The sequence below is a fragment of the Frankliniella occidentalis genome, unplaced genomic scaffold, assembly GCF_000697945.3.
Source record: "Frankliniella occidentalis isolate FOCC.00 unplaced genomic scaffold, Focc_3.1 Scaffold25, whole genome shotgun sequence".
Taxonomy (NCBI): Eukaryota; Metazoa; Arthropoda; class Insecta; order Thysanoptera; family Thripidae; genus Frankliniella; species Frankliniella occidentalis.
The window spans coordinates 695,190-707,566 of record NW_026267155.1 but is presented as its reverse complement, the minus strand read 5'-3'; the positions used below and the strand labels follow the sequence as shown (position 1 = coordinate 707,566).

Genomic DNA, 12,377 nt, shown 5'->3' with positions numbered 1-12,377 from the left:
GTTAATTTAGTTTATTTTTATTTTTTAATAACGGAAGTCAATGCATTTGGTAATGGCATATTTGTAGAGTGTCTCTGCACGCTGCTGGCTGGTCCTGGTCCTGGTCCTCTTCCCTTCTTTCCTCTTGTAGATGTGGGGCGTCCGTTAGAGGCCTACGGCGTCGTCGCGTCGCGCGGGAATTCCCTCCGAGAAAGAACGAGAGAGAGAGAAGGTGGGGGGCTCGGGGCTCGGGCCCCTCTTGTGACTAGCGCCCTTTGTCATCCTCCTGGGTACACGAGTACCACGACAGTCTCGAGCTGCCGTGGGTGGGTAATTCTCATGAGGTTTCGTCGATTCCGTCAAAATTCCACGCGCATGATATAACCGTTTTGAGGTTTTGCAGCGTCATTTTTTTTATTATTTTTTTGGCACGTGGGAAGAAGTAATTGAAAGCATTGGGAGTATTTTTGAGCCTTCTCTGCCTTTGTGGGGGTTGAAATATAACGTCTGTAACCGCGCAGGCGGTGTTGGAATTATCGCCGCCAAACTTGTTTGCTGCCGTAACCACTATTACTATTATTGTTACACGATTTGCTATCTGTTGTTTTGTTCGGATTGTGTGACGTAGTCGCCGGGATTGAGACATTCCCGCTGGTGGCCCCCCCATGGCGACGGCGGCAGGGCCTTCTGCACCGATCGGCAGTCAAGTGTCGGTCGGTGCGTGCGGTGGGTGGACAAGAAGGGCGCGCTCCTCGTAGTACTTGGTGACAGGGCTTGGTCTCCTCCCGGAAGTCGCTGCTCCCGCCGCCGACGCCGCGCCATGGTGGTCGCGCGGGTGTCGGGGCCCCAGCCGCGCCAGCTGTGCGGCCAGTGCGCCGATCAGGATATGAGGTACTCGGCGTGAGAGAAAAAGTCGCTGGGAATTTTGATGGTCCGAATATTTTCCAGGAAAAATTCAAAACTTTTTCAGAAATTTTTTTTTTTTAAAAAAATGAAATTTCTCGTGAATCAAAAAAGAAAAAAATCTTGTAAAATTTTCCTAAAATACTTTCCCAGGCTGACGGAGCGTCTTGAACCTGACCTTGCCCTGCGCGACGCACGCACCTAGCGGGTGGACAAGTGCGTGCTCGTGGCTGTGGTGTCCGATTCCTCTCAGTTTTCCCTCCGTCTTTCTTTTCTGCTCCCCCCCCCCCCTTCAATTGCGCCCCTCCGTGGCAGTCGTAAGGCTTTGCTTCCCGGGCGCCGCCTGCCTGAGCAGCGCCTCGTCTATTTCCGCGTCGTCTCGAACTGTGTGTGCCGGGGGGGGGGGGGGGGGGGCGTCTAGCGCCGTCCCTGTCGCCCGCGGTCCGCGGTGCCGGGCCGGCATCCTGGCCCGCGAGTGGGAGCGAGACGACGCCGCGGTCCTGCACCGTCCGCCCTTTGGACGCGGAGGCCGACGACGTCGTCGGCCTCGCCGCCGGCTTCGGCCTCAGTGCGCCGCGTCGTGGTGGAGCCGGTTGCGTGGGGACTTGGCGGAGGACCCGGATCGGATGGGACCGGGCGCCCGCGGGGCAGCAGCCAGCTGGTCGACGGCCTCCTCGGCGCGGCCCGGCGCCTGCCTCCAGGCCCGCCGCCAGCCCCGCCCCCATGGGCAGCGCCGCGGGGCTGGGCTCGGGCCGCTGGTGGCGCCTGCTTCGCACCGCGGGCAGGCGCCCTCCGCCCCCGCGGCTGTCCAGGTGCCCGCGCAAACACTGTTGGCAAACGTTTTATAGTTTAGTGTGGTTTCTTTTGCTGTTTTGTTGTAAATCTTGCAAGATTATTTTTAAGGCTACGTTTGTTTGATTACTTTTTTTTTGGTGCAAATTTTCTTGGTGTACATGCTTAAATGCACTTTGTCAAAACTGTGTTTTAGTGGTCATCAGTCTTTTGACACCCGGTTTGGCAATTTAAAAAAATGTTTTTGTGTGTGTGTGTGTTTTAGGCCATCTATGTCCCAGGGGACTGTGATGCACCCACGCCTTCAAGACAAAGATTTCACTGTCGCCACTCCAGAGGAATTTGTGCGCCGCTTTGGAGGTACAAGAGTCATTAATAAGGTAAGTGACAAGTCATCGACTAGCTATCTGAAAGACTCTATTCTAAATGGATTTTTAGTGGTTGGTAAACAGCTTCTCTCAAGTTCTTATCTTCTTCTGTTATGTAGGTCCTTATTGCCAACAATGGAATTGCTGCAGTTAAGTGTATGCGTTCTATTCGCCGTTGGTCATATGAAATGTTCAAAAATGAGCGAGCAGTTCGTTTTGTTGTTATGGTCACTCCTGAGGATCTTAAAGGTCAGTTGTTAATCATTACCCATAGTCATCAAAAGAGTGTGTCTCTTGTAAGTTTAAATTGTATTAAAACTCATTTGTGTTTCTAGCGAACGCTGAATTTATTAAAATGGCTGACCTCTATGTACCTGTTCCTGGAGGAAGTAACAACAATAACTATGCAAATGTTGAGCTCATTCTTAACATTGCTATTAGGAATCAAGTACAGGTGAGTGTTGTGGTTGTGACTATTATGCCTTTCATATACCACTGTCTTTCTGTTTCAATACATTCTACAATGAATATTATTTATTTCAGGCCGTTTGGGCTGGTTGGGGACATGCATCAGAAAACCCTAAGCTGCCAGAACTGTTGCACAAAAACAATATTATGTTCATTGGTCCTCCCGAAAAAGCCATGTGGGCACTTGGAGACAAAATTGCTTCTAGCATTGTTGCACAAACTGCAAACATTCCTACCCTGCCCTGGTCTGGATCAGGTCTGTATTCCGTCCGTTGTGTAGTTGGCATTTTAAATCAATTCCATATCCATCATTTCATTGAATCCAATTTAATTTTCAGAGCTTGTTGCCACATACCAAAACAATAAAATTAAAATATCAAATGAGCTGTACAGGAAAGGTTGTGTGACCTCACCAGAGGAAGGTGCAGCTGCTGCATTAAGAATTGGCTACCCCATCATGATAAAGGCTTCTGAGGGTGGTGGTGGTAAAGGTATTCGTAAGGTTGAAAACCACGAAGAATTTGCAAATGCTTTCAGACAGGTAAGTTCTATTTTCCCTGCCACACTTGATTTTTTAAAACTATAATTTGTATAGTACAGAATAATTGCACTTTGTTCATTATTTTCATAGGTACAAGCTGAAGTACCAGGCTCACCTATCTTCATTATGCAATTGGCTAAATGTGCTCGTCACTTGGAGGTCCAACTTCTTGCTGATCAGTATGGCAATGCTATTTCATTGTTTGGCCGAGATTGCTCCATTCAACGTCGTCATCAGAAAATTATTGAAGAAGCACCTGCAGCTATTGCAATTCCTGAAGTTTTTGAAGAGATGGAGAAGGTAATTTTTAAAATTAATTTTGTGTTTTGTGTTGCCTTTGGGTTTTGTTTCTTCCTTGTCTCCTTGTTGTTTTTGTTTGTTTAATGCTTAAAATCAGTATCTGATTCTTAAATGTCTCTCTGTAATTTTGCCAGGCTGCTGTGCGATTGGCAAAAATGGTTGGGTATGTGAGTGCTGGTACTGTTGAGTACCTATACAACACGGATGGTAACTTTTATTTCTTGGAGCTGAACCCTCGTCTTCAAGTAGAACATCCTTGTACAGAAATGGTGTCTGATGTTAACCTGCCTGCTGCGCAGCTGCAGGTATTTATTTATTGTGTGAAATTATTTTTTTGTACAGTATTTTAATTTATGTAAATGACAAATTTTCTTTAATTTTCTTTATTTTTATGGTATAGATTGCTATGGGTCTACCATTGAGTGCAATTAAAGATATTCGCCTCTACTTCGGTGAATCTCCTTGGGGTGACAGCCCTATCGATTTTGATAATCCTAGGCACAAACCTCAGCCCTGGGGTCATGTAATTGCTGCTCGTATCACTAGTGAAAATCCTGATGAAGGTACAAGCTTACATATTACTATTGTATAGTTTTCTTCTTGTAAACCTAGTCTATGAAAATTTAATTTATGGACATTTAAAATTTGTTTATTCTTTTGCCCTTAGGATTCAAGCCTAGTTCTGGAACAGTACAAGAGTTAAACTTCCGTTCTTCCAAGAATGTTTGGGGATACTTCTCAGTAGCAGCTTCAGGAGGTCTCCATGAATTTGCTGACTCTCAATTTGGGCATTGTTTCTCCTGGGGAGAAAACCGAGAACAAGCCAGAGAAAATCTTGTCATTGCTCTGAAAGAGTTATCTATTCGTGGTGATTTCCGTACCACTGTTGAATATCTAATTACGCTTTTGGAGACACCTAGCTTCCAGGACAACACAATAGATACCGCTTGGTTAGACAGACTCATTCAAGACCGAATGCAGGCTGAGAAGCCTGATGTACTTCTTGGTGTGATGTGTGCTGCCTTGCACATTGCAGATGCCAAGGTTCTAGATGCTTTCCAGGGTTTCCAAACTTCACTTGAGAAGTAAGCGTTTTTCTTTTGTGATCTGTCTTAAGTTCATTTTTTAAATTATTTTTTGTGTTCTGTACTAATAGTGTTATTTCTTCTGTTTAATTTTAGGGGTCAAATTCAGGCTGCCAATATGCTTAATCATTTAGTTAATGTGGAGTTGATTCATGAAGGCTACAAGTACAAGGTCCAAACCACTAAGTCTGGACCAAACTCTTATTTCCTGATTATGAATGGTTCATTTAAAGAGATTGAAACTCACCGTCTTTCTGATGGAGGAATTCTTCTCTCTGTTGATGGTTCAAGTTTTACAACCTACATGAAGGAAGAGGTAGATAGGTATCGTGTTGTGATTGGAAACCAAACTTGTGTGTTTGAGAAGGAAAATGATCCTTCTCAGCTTCGTTCTCCTTCTACTGGCAAGCTGATTTCCATTCTGTTGGAAGATGGGGGTCATATTTCAGCTGGTCAAGCCTATGCTGAAATTGAGGTGAATGCAGTTTTCTGCTTGCTTTTAAATTTCACTTCTTTTTGCAATTTTTTCTCCTTTTCACTTATTGTTGTTGTTATTGGCATTTTCTAGGTCATGAAGATGGTTATGACTCTGGTGTGCAATGAATCCGGCACAATTTACTTCCACAAGCGACCTGGTGCCGTCCTGGATGCTGGTTCCCTCATTGCTCATCTTGAGTTAGATGACGCATCATTGGTCACTGTTGCCCAGGAGTACAAGGGCCAGTTCCCTCAAGACGGCAATGTATCCAGTGCTGGGGAAAAACTCAACCATCTCCACAACCAGTACAGAACCATGCTGGAAAATATTCTGGCCGGTTATTGTCTCCCAGAGCCTTATCACCTGGCAAGGTTGCGGGACATTATTGAGAAGTTTATGACCTCCTTGAGAGACCCCAGCATGCCTTTACTTGAGCTTCAAGATGTTATTGCTTCAATTTCTGGACGTATCCCCCTGTCAGTGGAAAAGAAAATTAGGAAACTGATGGCCTTGTATGAAAGAAATATCACATCTGTCTTAGCACAATTTCCCAGTCAGCAAATTGCCAGTGTTATTGATGGACATGCCGCAACTCTTCAAAAACGCGCTGAGCGAGATGTGTTCTTCATGGCAACTCAGGGTGTTGTACAGCTTGTCCAGAGGTACAGAAATGGTATTAGAGGCAGAATGAAGACAGCTGTGCATGAGCTGTTGAGACAGTACTATGCTGTTGAAAGTCAATTCCAACTGGGTCAGTATGATAAATGTGTGTCAGCCCTTCAAGAAAACTTCAAGGATAACATGGCAACTGTAACTGGCACAATCTTTTCACACAGTCAAGTGGCAAAGAAAAATATGCTTGTTACCATGCTGATTGACCATCTGTGGGCTAATGAACCAGGCTTGACTGATGAGTTGGCTACCACTCTGAATGAACTTACAACTCTTAACAGATCTGAGCACTCTCGAGTTGCCCTCAGGGCTCGTCAGGTACTGATTGCTGCTCACCAACCTGCCTATGAACTCCGTCATAACCAAATGGAATCCATATTCTTGTCTGCTGTGGATATGTATGGTCATGATTTCCACCCAGAAAACCTGCAGAAGCTCATTCAGTCCGAGACCTCTATCTTTGACATCCTTCATGACTTCTTCTACCACACTAACAAAGCAGTGTGCAATGCAGCTTTGGAAGTATATGTTAGAAGAGCATACATTTCATATGACCTGACATGCTTGCAGCACATGGAATTGTCTGGGGAAGTTAGTGTCGTGCATTTCCAATTCCTTTTACCATCTTCTCACCCTAATAGGTTGCCACCAGGTACTGTCTCTGAGCCCACTGTTGAAGGAGAGCTGCCTCTAATTGACTCCTTCCAGCGTACTGGTTGCATGGCTGCCTTTGATTCTTTTGAAAATTTTGAATCTAATGCTGATGAGATCTTGGACCTGCTTGAAGATATGGCATCTCCAGCTTCCGTCTCTGCTAAGGTCCTTGAGGCTGTTGAAAGTGGCAGTGAATCTCGTGACAGTACCTCTATCAGCATCTCTGGTGGTGACCAGCCTTCAGATATCAAGCAGCGCTTGGAGCCTATCCACATTCTGTGTGTTGCTGTGAAGGACAATGGTGATGTAGAAGACTCACAGCTTAGTCGGATGTTTGGTGAGTGGTGTGCTCAGATGAAGGATGAGCTGAAACGCCGCTGCATTCGCCGTGTTACATTCCTTGCTCTCAACAAGAGGCAGTTCCCCAAATTCTTCACCTATAGATACCGTGACAACTTTGCCGAAGATCGAATTTACCGACACTTGGAACCTGGCATGGCTTTCCAGCTTGAGCTCACAAGAATGCGCACTTATGACTTGGAGGCCCTTCCTGTTAGCAATCGTAAAATGCACCTCTACCTTGGCCGTGCTAAGGTTGCCAAGGGACAGGAAGTCACAGACTTCCGTTTCTTTATTCGTTCTATTATTAGACATTCTGATTTAATAACTAAAGAGGCATCATTTGAATACTTGCACAATGAAGCTGAAAGAGTGCTTTTGGAAGCCATGGACGAGTTGGAAGTGGCATTCTCTCATCCATATTCAAAGAGGACAGACTGCAATCATATCTTCCTGAACTTTGTTCCTACTGTTATTTTAGACCCTACCAAGGTATGAAACGATCAGTTCATGATTCTAATTCTGTCTTATAATTTCATCCCTTACTAATTATAATATTTTGTGAACAGGTTGAAGAGAGTGTGACTAACATGGTCATGCGCTATGGTCCTCGTCTTTGGAAACTGCGTGTCAGACAAGCTGAACTGAAGATGACCATTCGCACGACACCTACCAGTCCAAGCTCCATAATTCGCTTGTGCATTACCAATGACAGTGGTTACTATCTTGACATCAGTGTATATAGGGAGGTCACTGATCCAATCACTGGCATTGTAAGTGTTGTTGCTATTAATACCTTTAATCAATGTACTGTTTAGAAGAAAATGAAGGTTTCTATGTTAATTTTTTTCAATTTATTTATTTTCAGATCAAATTTGAATCATTTGGTTCTAAACAGGGCCCTCTCCATGGGCTCCCTATTTCCACTCCATATGTCACTAAAGATTACCTTCAATTGAAAAGGTTCCAGGCTCAGACAGCTGGTACCACCTATGTTTATGATTTCCCAGACATGTTCCGCCAGATGATTGAACGTCTGTGGAAGGAATATATTGAGGAACGACCTGGACAAAATATTGAAGTACCCACATTGCTTATGGATAGTGTTGAATTGGTCATGGAGAATCAAGATACGCTTGTTGAACAGAAAAGGCTTCCTGGAGAAAACAATGTTAGTGTATTTTTCACACTCGAAACATTCTGATTTAGTTTTTGTAAAGTTACTTTTTGAAGAGTTGTATATTCTTTTGTTAATTTTGATGTGTCTTTTAGGTTGGCATGGTTGCTTGGCGCTTGACTATGTATACCCCTGAGTACCCTGAGGGTAGAGATGTCATTGTCATTGCTAATGACCTGACCTTCCTTGTTGGTTCATTTGGTCCTAGAGAAGATATGGTCTTCCATCTGGCATCTAAGAGAGCTCGTGAATTGAAAATCCCAAGACTGTACATATCAGCCAACAGTGGTGCTCGCATTGGCCTTGCTAATGAAATTAAATCACTTTTCAAAATTGCATGGGAAGATCCAGAAGAACCAGACAAGGTACAGTAGTATTTGATATCATATTCTGTTTTCAGACTCTCAAATCCCCAGTACAGGCCAGTGTTAAATTTTCATTACATTTACTTTAATTACTGTCTCTATAGGGTTTCAAATATATCTACCTGGCACCTGATGATTATTCCAAGGTAGCTTCATTAAATGCTGTGAAAACTGTGCTCATTGATGATGAAGGAGAATCACGATACAAGATCACAGACATTATCGGTCAGTCCTTGAAATCATTTGTGTTTCAGATTACATCTTATTAGTACTATATGCAACATAAAATTTCCTTAGGTAAATTTCAACTATAATTAATTTGTTTTAATTTCTGCAGGCAAGGAAGACGGCCTTGGTGTGGAAAATTTGAAATATGCGGGTCTTATTGCTGGTGAAACATCACAAGCATACAAAGAAGTTGTCACTATTTCCATGGTCACATGCCGTGCTATTGGAATTGGATCATACGTTGTTCGACTTGGACAGCGATTGATCCAGATTGAAAATTCACCAATTATTCTCACTGGTTACCAAGCCTTAAACAAAGTCTTAGGTCGTGAAGTTTATGCATCTAATAACCAACTTGGAGGCACCCAAATTGTCTACAACAACGGTGTCACTCACAAAACTGATGCAAATGATCTGGATGGTGTCTATTCTATGCTGAAATGGCTTTCATATATGCCTAAGGTTTGTTAATTTGAAAATACATACCATAATATGATTTCATGTTTATTTTAGCTTGAATTTTTCTCAAAGTAATGCGACTTACAATCTATTTTAGGATAAACTTTCCATGGTTCCAATGATTCAACCAGCTGACCCTGTGGACCGTGAAGTTGGGTACATGCCTACCAAGGCTCCTTATGATCCACGCTGGATGCTTGGTGGAAGACAAAATCCATGTCAGTATAGAAACTATATTCTCTGTATATCTTCTCTTAATCACTTGTTTATATGTTTGTTTTTGTTTTTGTTTTCAAACAGTAAACCCTGAGGAGTGGGAACATGGATTCTTTGATAATGGTAGCTGGGAAGAAATAATGCGACCTTGGGCTCAAACTGTCATTACTGGGCGAGCCCGCTTGGGTGGTATACCCATGGGTGTTATAGCGGTCGAAACAAGAACAATCAGTCTCAATCTTCCAGCTGATCCTGCTAATCTGGACAGCGAAGCAAAGGTTAGAATTGCAGAAATGTTTAGAATTTTGATTTTTGAGAAGCAACTAAGTATATGAAAATGAGTCATTTTATAGATAGCCATTTTTGAATTTGCTCTTTTCCTGTTTTTCTCTCTAGACTGTCTCACAAGCTGGACAAGTTTGGTTCCCAGATTCTGCTTACAAAACAGCTCAGGCTATCCAAGACTTTAGTCATGAGGACCTTCCCCTTTTAATATTTGCCAACTGGAGAGGGTTCTCCTCCGGAATGAAGGGTGAGTATTCTTTGCTAAAACAAAAAAATCAATTCTGCCTATTGTTGTTAATTTTGTCTTCAATACATTGTTTTTTAACTCTACATGGCTCTTCTTTCCTTGTAGATATGTACGAAATGATCATGAAATTTGGTGCTTATATTGTCGATGCTCTTCATGATTACAAACAGCCCATTTTTGTGTATCTTCCACCCAATGGAGAGTTGAGAGGAGGTGCGTGGGCTGTAGTTGATACAACCATCAACCCCAGACATCTTGAGATGTTTGCTGATCCTGACAGCAGGGGTGGAGTTCTTGAAGCGGAGGGTATTGTTGAAGTCAAGTTCAAGCCAAAGGATCAAAAGCTATTGATGCAGAGATTGGATGCCAAGTATAGCCAGCTTGTTGCTAAACAAGTTGCTTCTGCAAATCTGCCACCAGAAGAGAGGGCTGAAATTGACAAGCAAGTGAAGGAACGCGAAGCTTTCCTGCTGCCTCTTTTCCATCAAGTGGCTGTTCACTTTGCTGACCTACATGATACCCCTGAAAGAATGCTTGAGAAAGGATGCATTAGTGTAAGTATCTATCTCTTTACATAGTAATGTGGTTGAATTGAAGAAATGTTCTATTTTCAACCTATTTCTTCTTCCTCATTTTAGGAAATTATACCATGGAGGAAATCTCGAAAAATTCTGTTTTGGCGTCTGAAACGAGTTTTGCTTGAAAATCAAATCCTTAAAGATCTGACAAATGTTAAGAAAGACTTGAGTGATGGCCAAGCTAAGGCCATGTTAAGACGGTGGTTTATTGAGGATCAGGGAGAAATGGAAGTAAGTTTTCAAGTTTGCATGTGATAACTTTTCCAAACCTCTTACTGCATTTGTTGTTGCACAGTATCCTCATGTTATTTTCTTCTCTTCTAGGGTTACAAATGGGAGAACAATGAGGCAATGGCTGGCTGGTTTGAGTCTCAAATCAACTCTTCTCACTCTATTGTTACAAGAAATATTGGTGCTGTGAAGCAAGATGCGGTTGTACAGGGCATCAGAAATTCCATTGAGGTACATATTATTTAATCTAATTGATAGATTCTGATAAATTTATTCCAGGCAGTTATAAAATATACTCTAATAAATTTTTCTTCAATATTTCAGGAGTGCCCTGATGCTGCTGTGAACGCTGTTGTAGAAATGGTTCGAGGTCTAAGTGCACAACAGAGAGCACATGTTTTGCAATCCCTATCCCAGCAAGGCGAGGACCAACAATCATAGTAGTCATATTAAGTAGTAGAAAATTTGAGTATGCTTCGGTATCAGTATAGCTTTATTTCTGCTCTCTCAAACGTAGGGTCTGAAAATGCTAGAAGGATTTTTGCCTGTAAGGCTTCAATTTCATTCCAAAGAGAGAATAATCAGGAGAATTGAAATTTCTCTTTCTTCCTAGTTGCCATTTCATCCACAGGCTGTGAATCGTGGTAATGCACATGGTACCTGGACTCTACCACAGTATGTCAAATAAGCAATGTTACCCCCTGTAACTGAGAAGGAGAACAAGCACTTAAAGTTATTTCCTTAGGTTTCTATATTCGTTCATTGAATGACTGAAGAAATAAATGCTTGTATTCTTAAGTCAGTGAGCTGTTGCCGATCTAATGTGATGTCATTGTCAGGGTGCTATTCTCTATTCTATTTATCTTCTGCTGAGCAATCCTTTAGGCACCCCATTCCCTTGTTATTGTCATTGTTAATTTTGTGAACTGTTATTTATGTGAAGTCATCTTAGTGATAACACCAGGTTGTGAGGCACGGGAATGACAATGAATTTATGAGATGTGATTGAGTAACATAACATATTTTTGGATGCTCCTGTTATCTTCTGATAAGACAGTAATTAACATCTAGGTGTTTTATGATCAAATTTGTTCCAATCTCTGAGATAAGTCTGAATGCATAAAATGAATTATCATGCTCAAGGCTTAGCTGGTCTAAGCCAAGCTAGCTTTACTAATGCAATAAATTATTACGCGTTTTAAATAATTCATGCTAAATTTCGAGATTAACTTGTTTTTAGCTTCCCTCCCTCTGTGTACATATTGTTAATAAGAAGTATCTGATTAGTCCAGCAACTGTTACTCTTTTATCAGACAGCAATGTTGTCATTTATCTATTTTAAAGGGAGCATAGTTCTGATGCAGTTGCTAAATTATTTTTATTTTTTTATATGTTGTGGTACACGCAAGTGTAAAAGTACAAATGTGATTAGATGATAGACAGGATGATACATCTTGTTTTTGTTTTTTTTAAGAATTACATGTTAATGGGTGTCACCTCCTCAGCATGTATTGAAATACTTGAAGTAACTATGGTCAATTCATTTTAATTTTAACAAAGATTTTTATCACACATCTGAATTTTCCATAGTTACCTGTTGTTATAGTGATAAATCGACCTAAAATTTATGTTCAGCATGAGATCGTAGGGAACACAAACGCAAGTCATGTTGAAATTGTTGAAACAAATAAAATTTATTGCAATTGATTTGTGTTTTCCAACTCCAAAATTATTTCTTCAAACTGCAGTTATACCCCCTTTTTTTGAGCAAGTCTAATCAGGGAAGTTCCCCAAGCATCCCTGTGTGGTGTTGCCACTTGTGCGTGACGATATCATTATTTTTCGACTCTCACGCTCACAGATCATTCGCTGTAGTGAGCCACATCGTGGTGGAGGTGCTGAGGGGATGGTGTGGGTGTGGGGCTGTGCGACTGGCCGCTGAGACACAGGACACCCCCTCCGGTCGGCTGGCACCCCCCGGCTCGTCCCAACCGATCCTGACCCTCTTTGGT

The 12,377-nt window shown here is 42.3% G+C and overlaps 1 protein-coding gene across 4 annotated transcripts in view; it reads left to right on the top strand.

The window, feature by feature from the left end:
• The window catches only part of LOC113213728 (acetyl-CoA carboxylase), a 44,330-nt gene extending 32,258 nt beyond the window's left edge, over positions 1-12,072 (top strand). For 3 of the 4 annotated variants that reach the window (XM_026432873.2, XM_026432872.2, XM_026432877.1), the window contains 23 exons: positions 1,940-2,054; positions 2,162-2,291; positions 2,378-2,496; positions 2,586-2,766; positions 2,849-3,051; positions 3,142-3,351; positions 3,486-3,656; positions 3,752-3,914; positions 4,019-4,436; positions 4,533-4,911; positions 5,005-7,071; positions 7,149-7,352; positions 7,448-7,750; positions 7,852-8,121; positions 8,226-8,346; positions 8,459-8,811; positions 8,906-9,026; positions 9,109-9,302; positions 9,421-9,556; positions 9,662-10,110; positions 10,195-10,365; positions 10,459-10,596; positions 10,690-12,072. In XM_026432873.2, coding sequence (XP_026288658.1) covers positions 1,940-2,054; positions 2,162-2,291; positions 2,378-2,496; positions 2,586-2,766; positions 2,849-3,051; positions 3,142-3,351; positions 3,486-3,656; positions 3,752-3,914; positions 4,019-4,436; positions 4,533-4,911; positions 5,005-7,071; positions 7,149-7,352; positions 7,448-7,750; positions 7,852-8,121; positions 8,226-8,346; positions 8,459-8,811; positions 8,906-9,026; positions 9,109-9,302; positions 9,421-9,556; positions 9,662-10,110; positions 10,195-10,365; positions 10,459-10,596; positions 10,690-10,806 — 6,733 coding nt within the window. In that variant the 3' untranslated portion in view covers positions 10,807-12,072. Of the gene's footprint in view, positions 1-713; positions 871-1,939; positions 2,055-2,161; positions 2,292-2,377; positions 2,497-2,585; positions 2,767-2,848; positions 3,052-3,141; positions 3,352-3,485; positions 3,657-3,751; positions 3,915-4,018; positions 4,437-4,532; positions 4,912-5,004; positions 7,072-7,148; positions 7,353-7,447; positions 7,751-7,851; positions 8,122-8,225; positions 8,347-8,458; positions 8,812-8,905; positions 9,027-9,108; positions 9,303-9,420; positions 9,557-9,661; positions 10,111-10,194; positions 10,366-10,458; positions 10,597-10,689 lie in introns of those variants that run through there. The other variant, XM_026432876.2, reaches the window with a different exon arrangement.
• Positions 12,073-12,377: the final 305 nt, after the last annotated feature.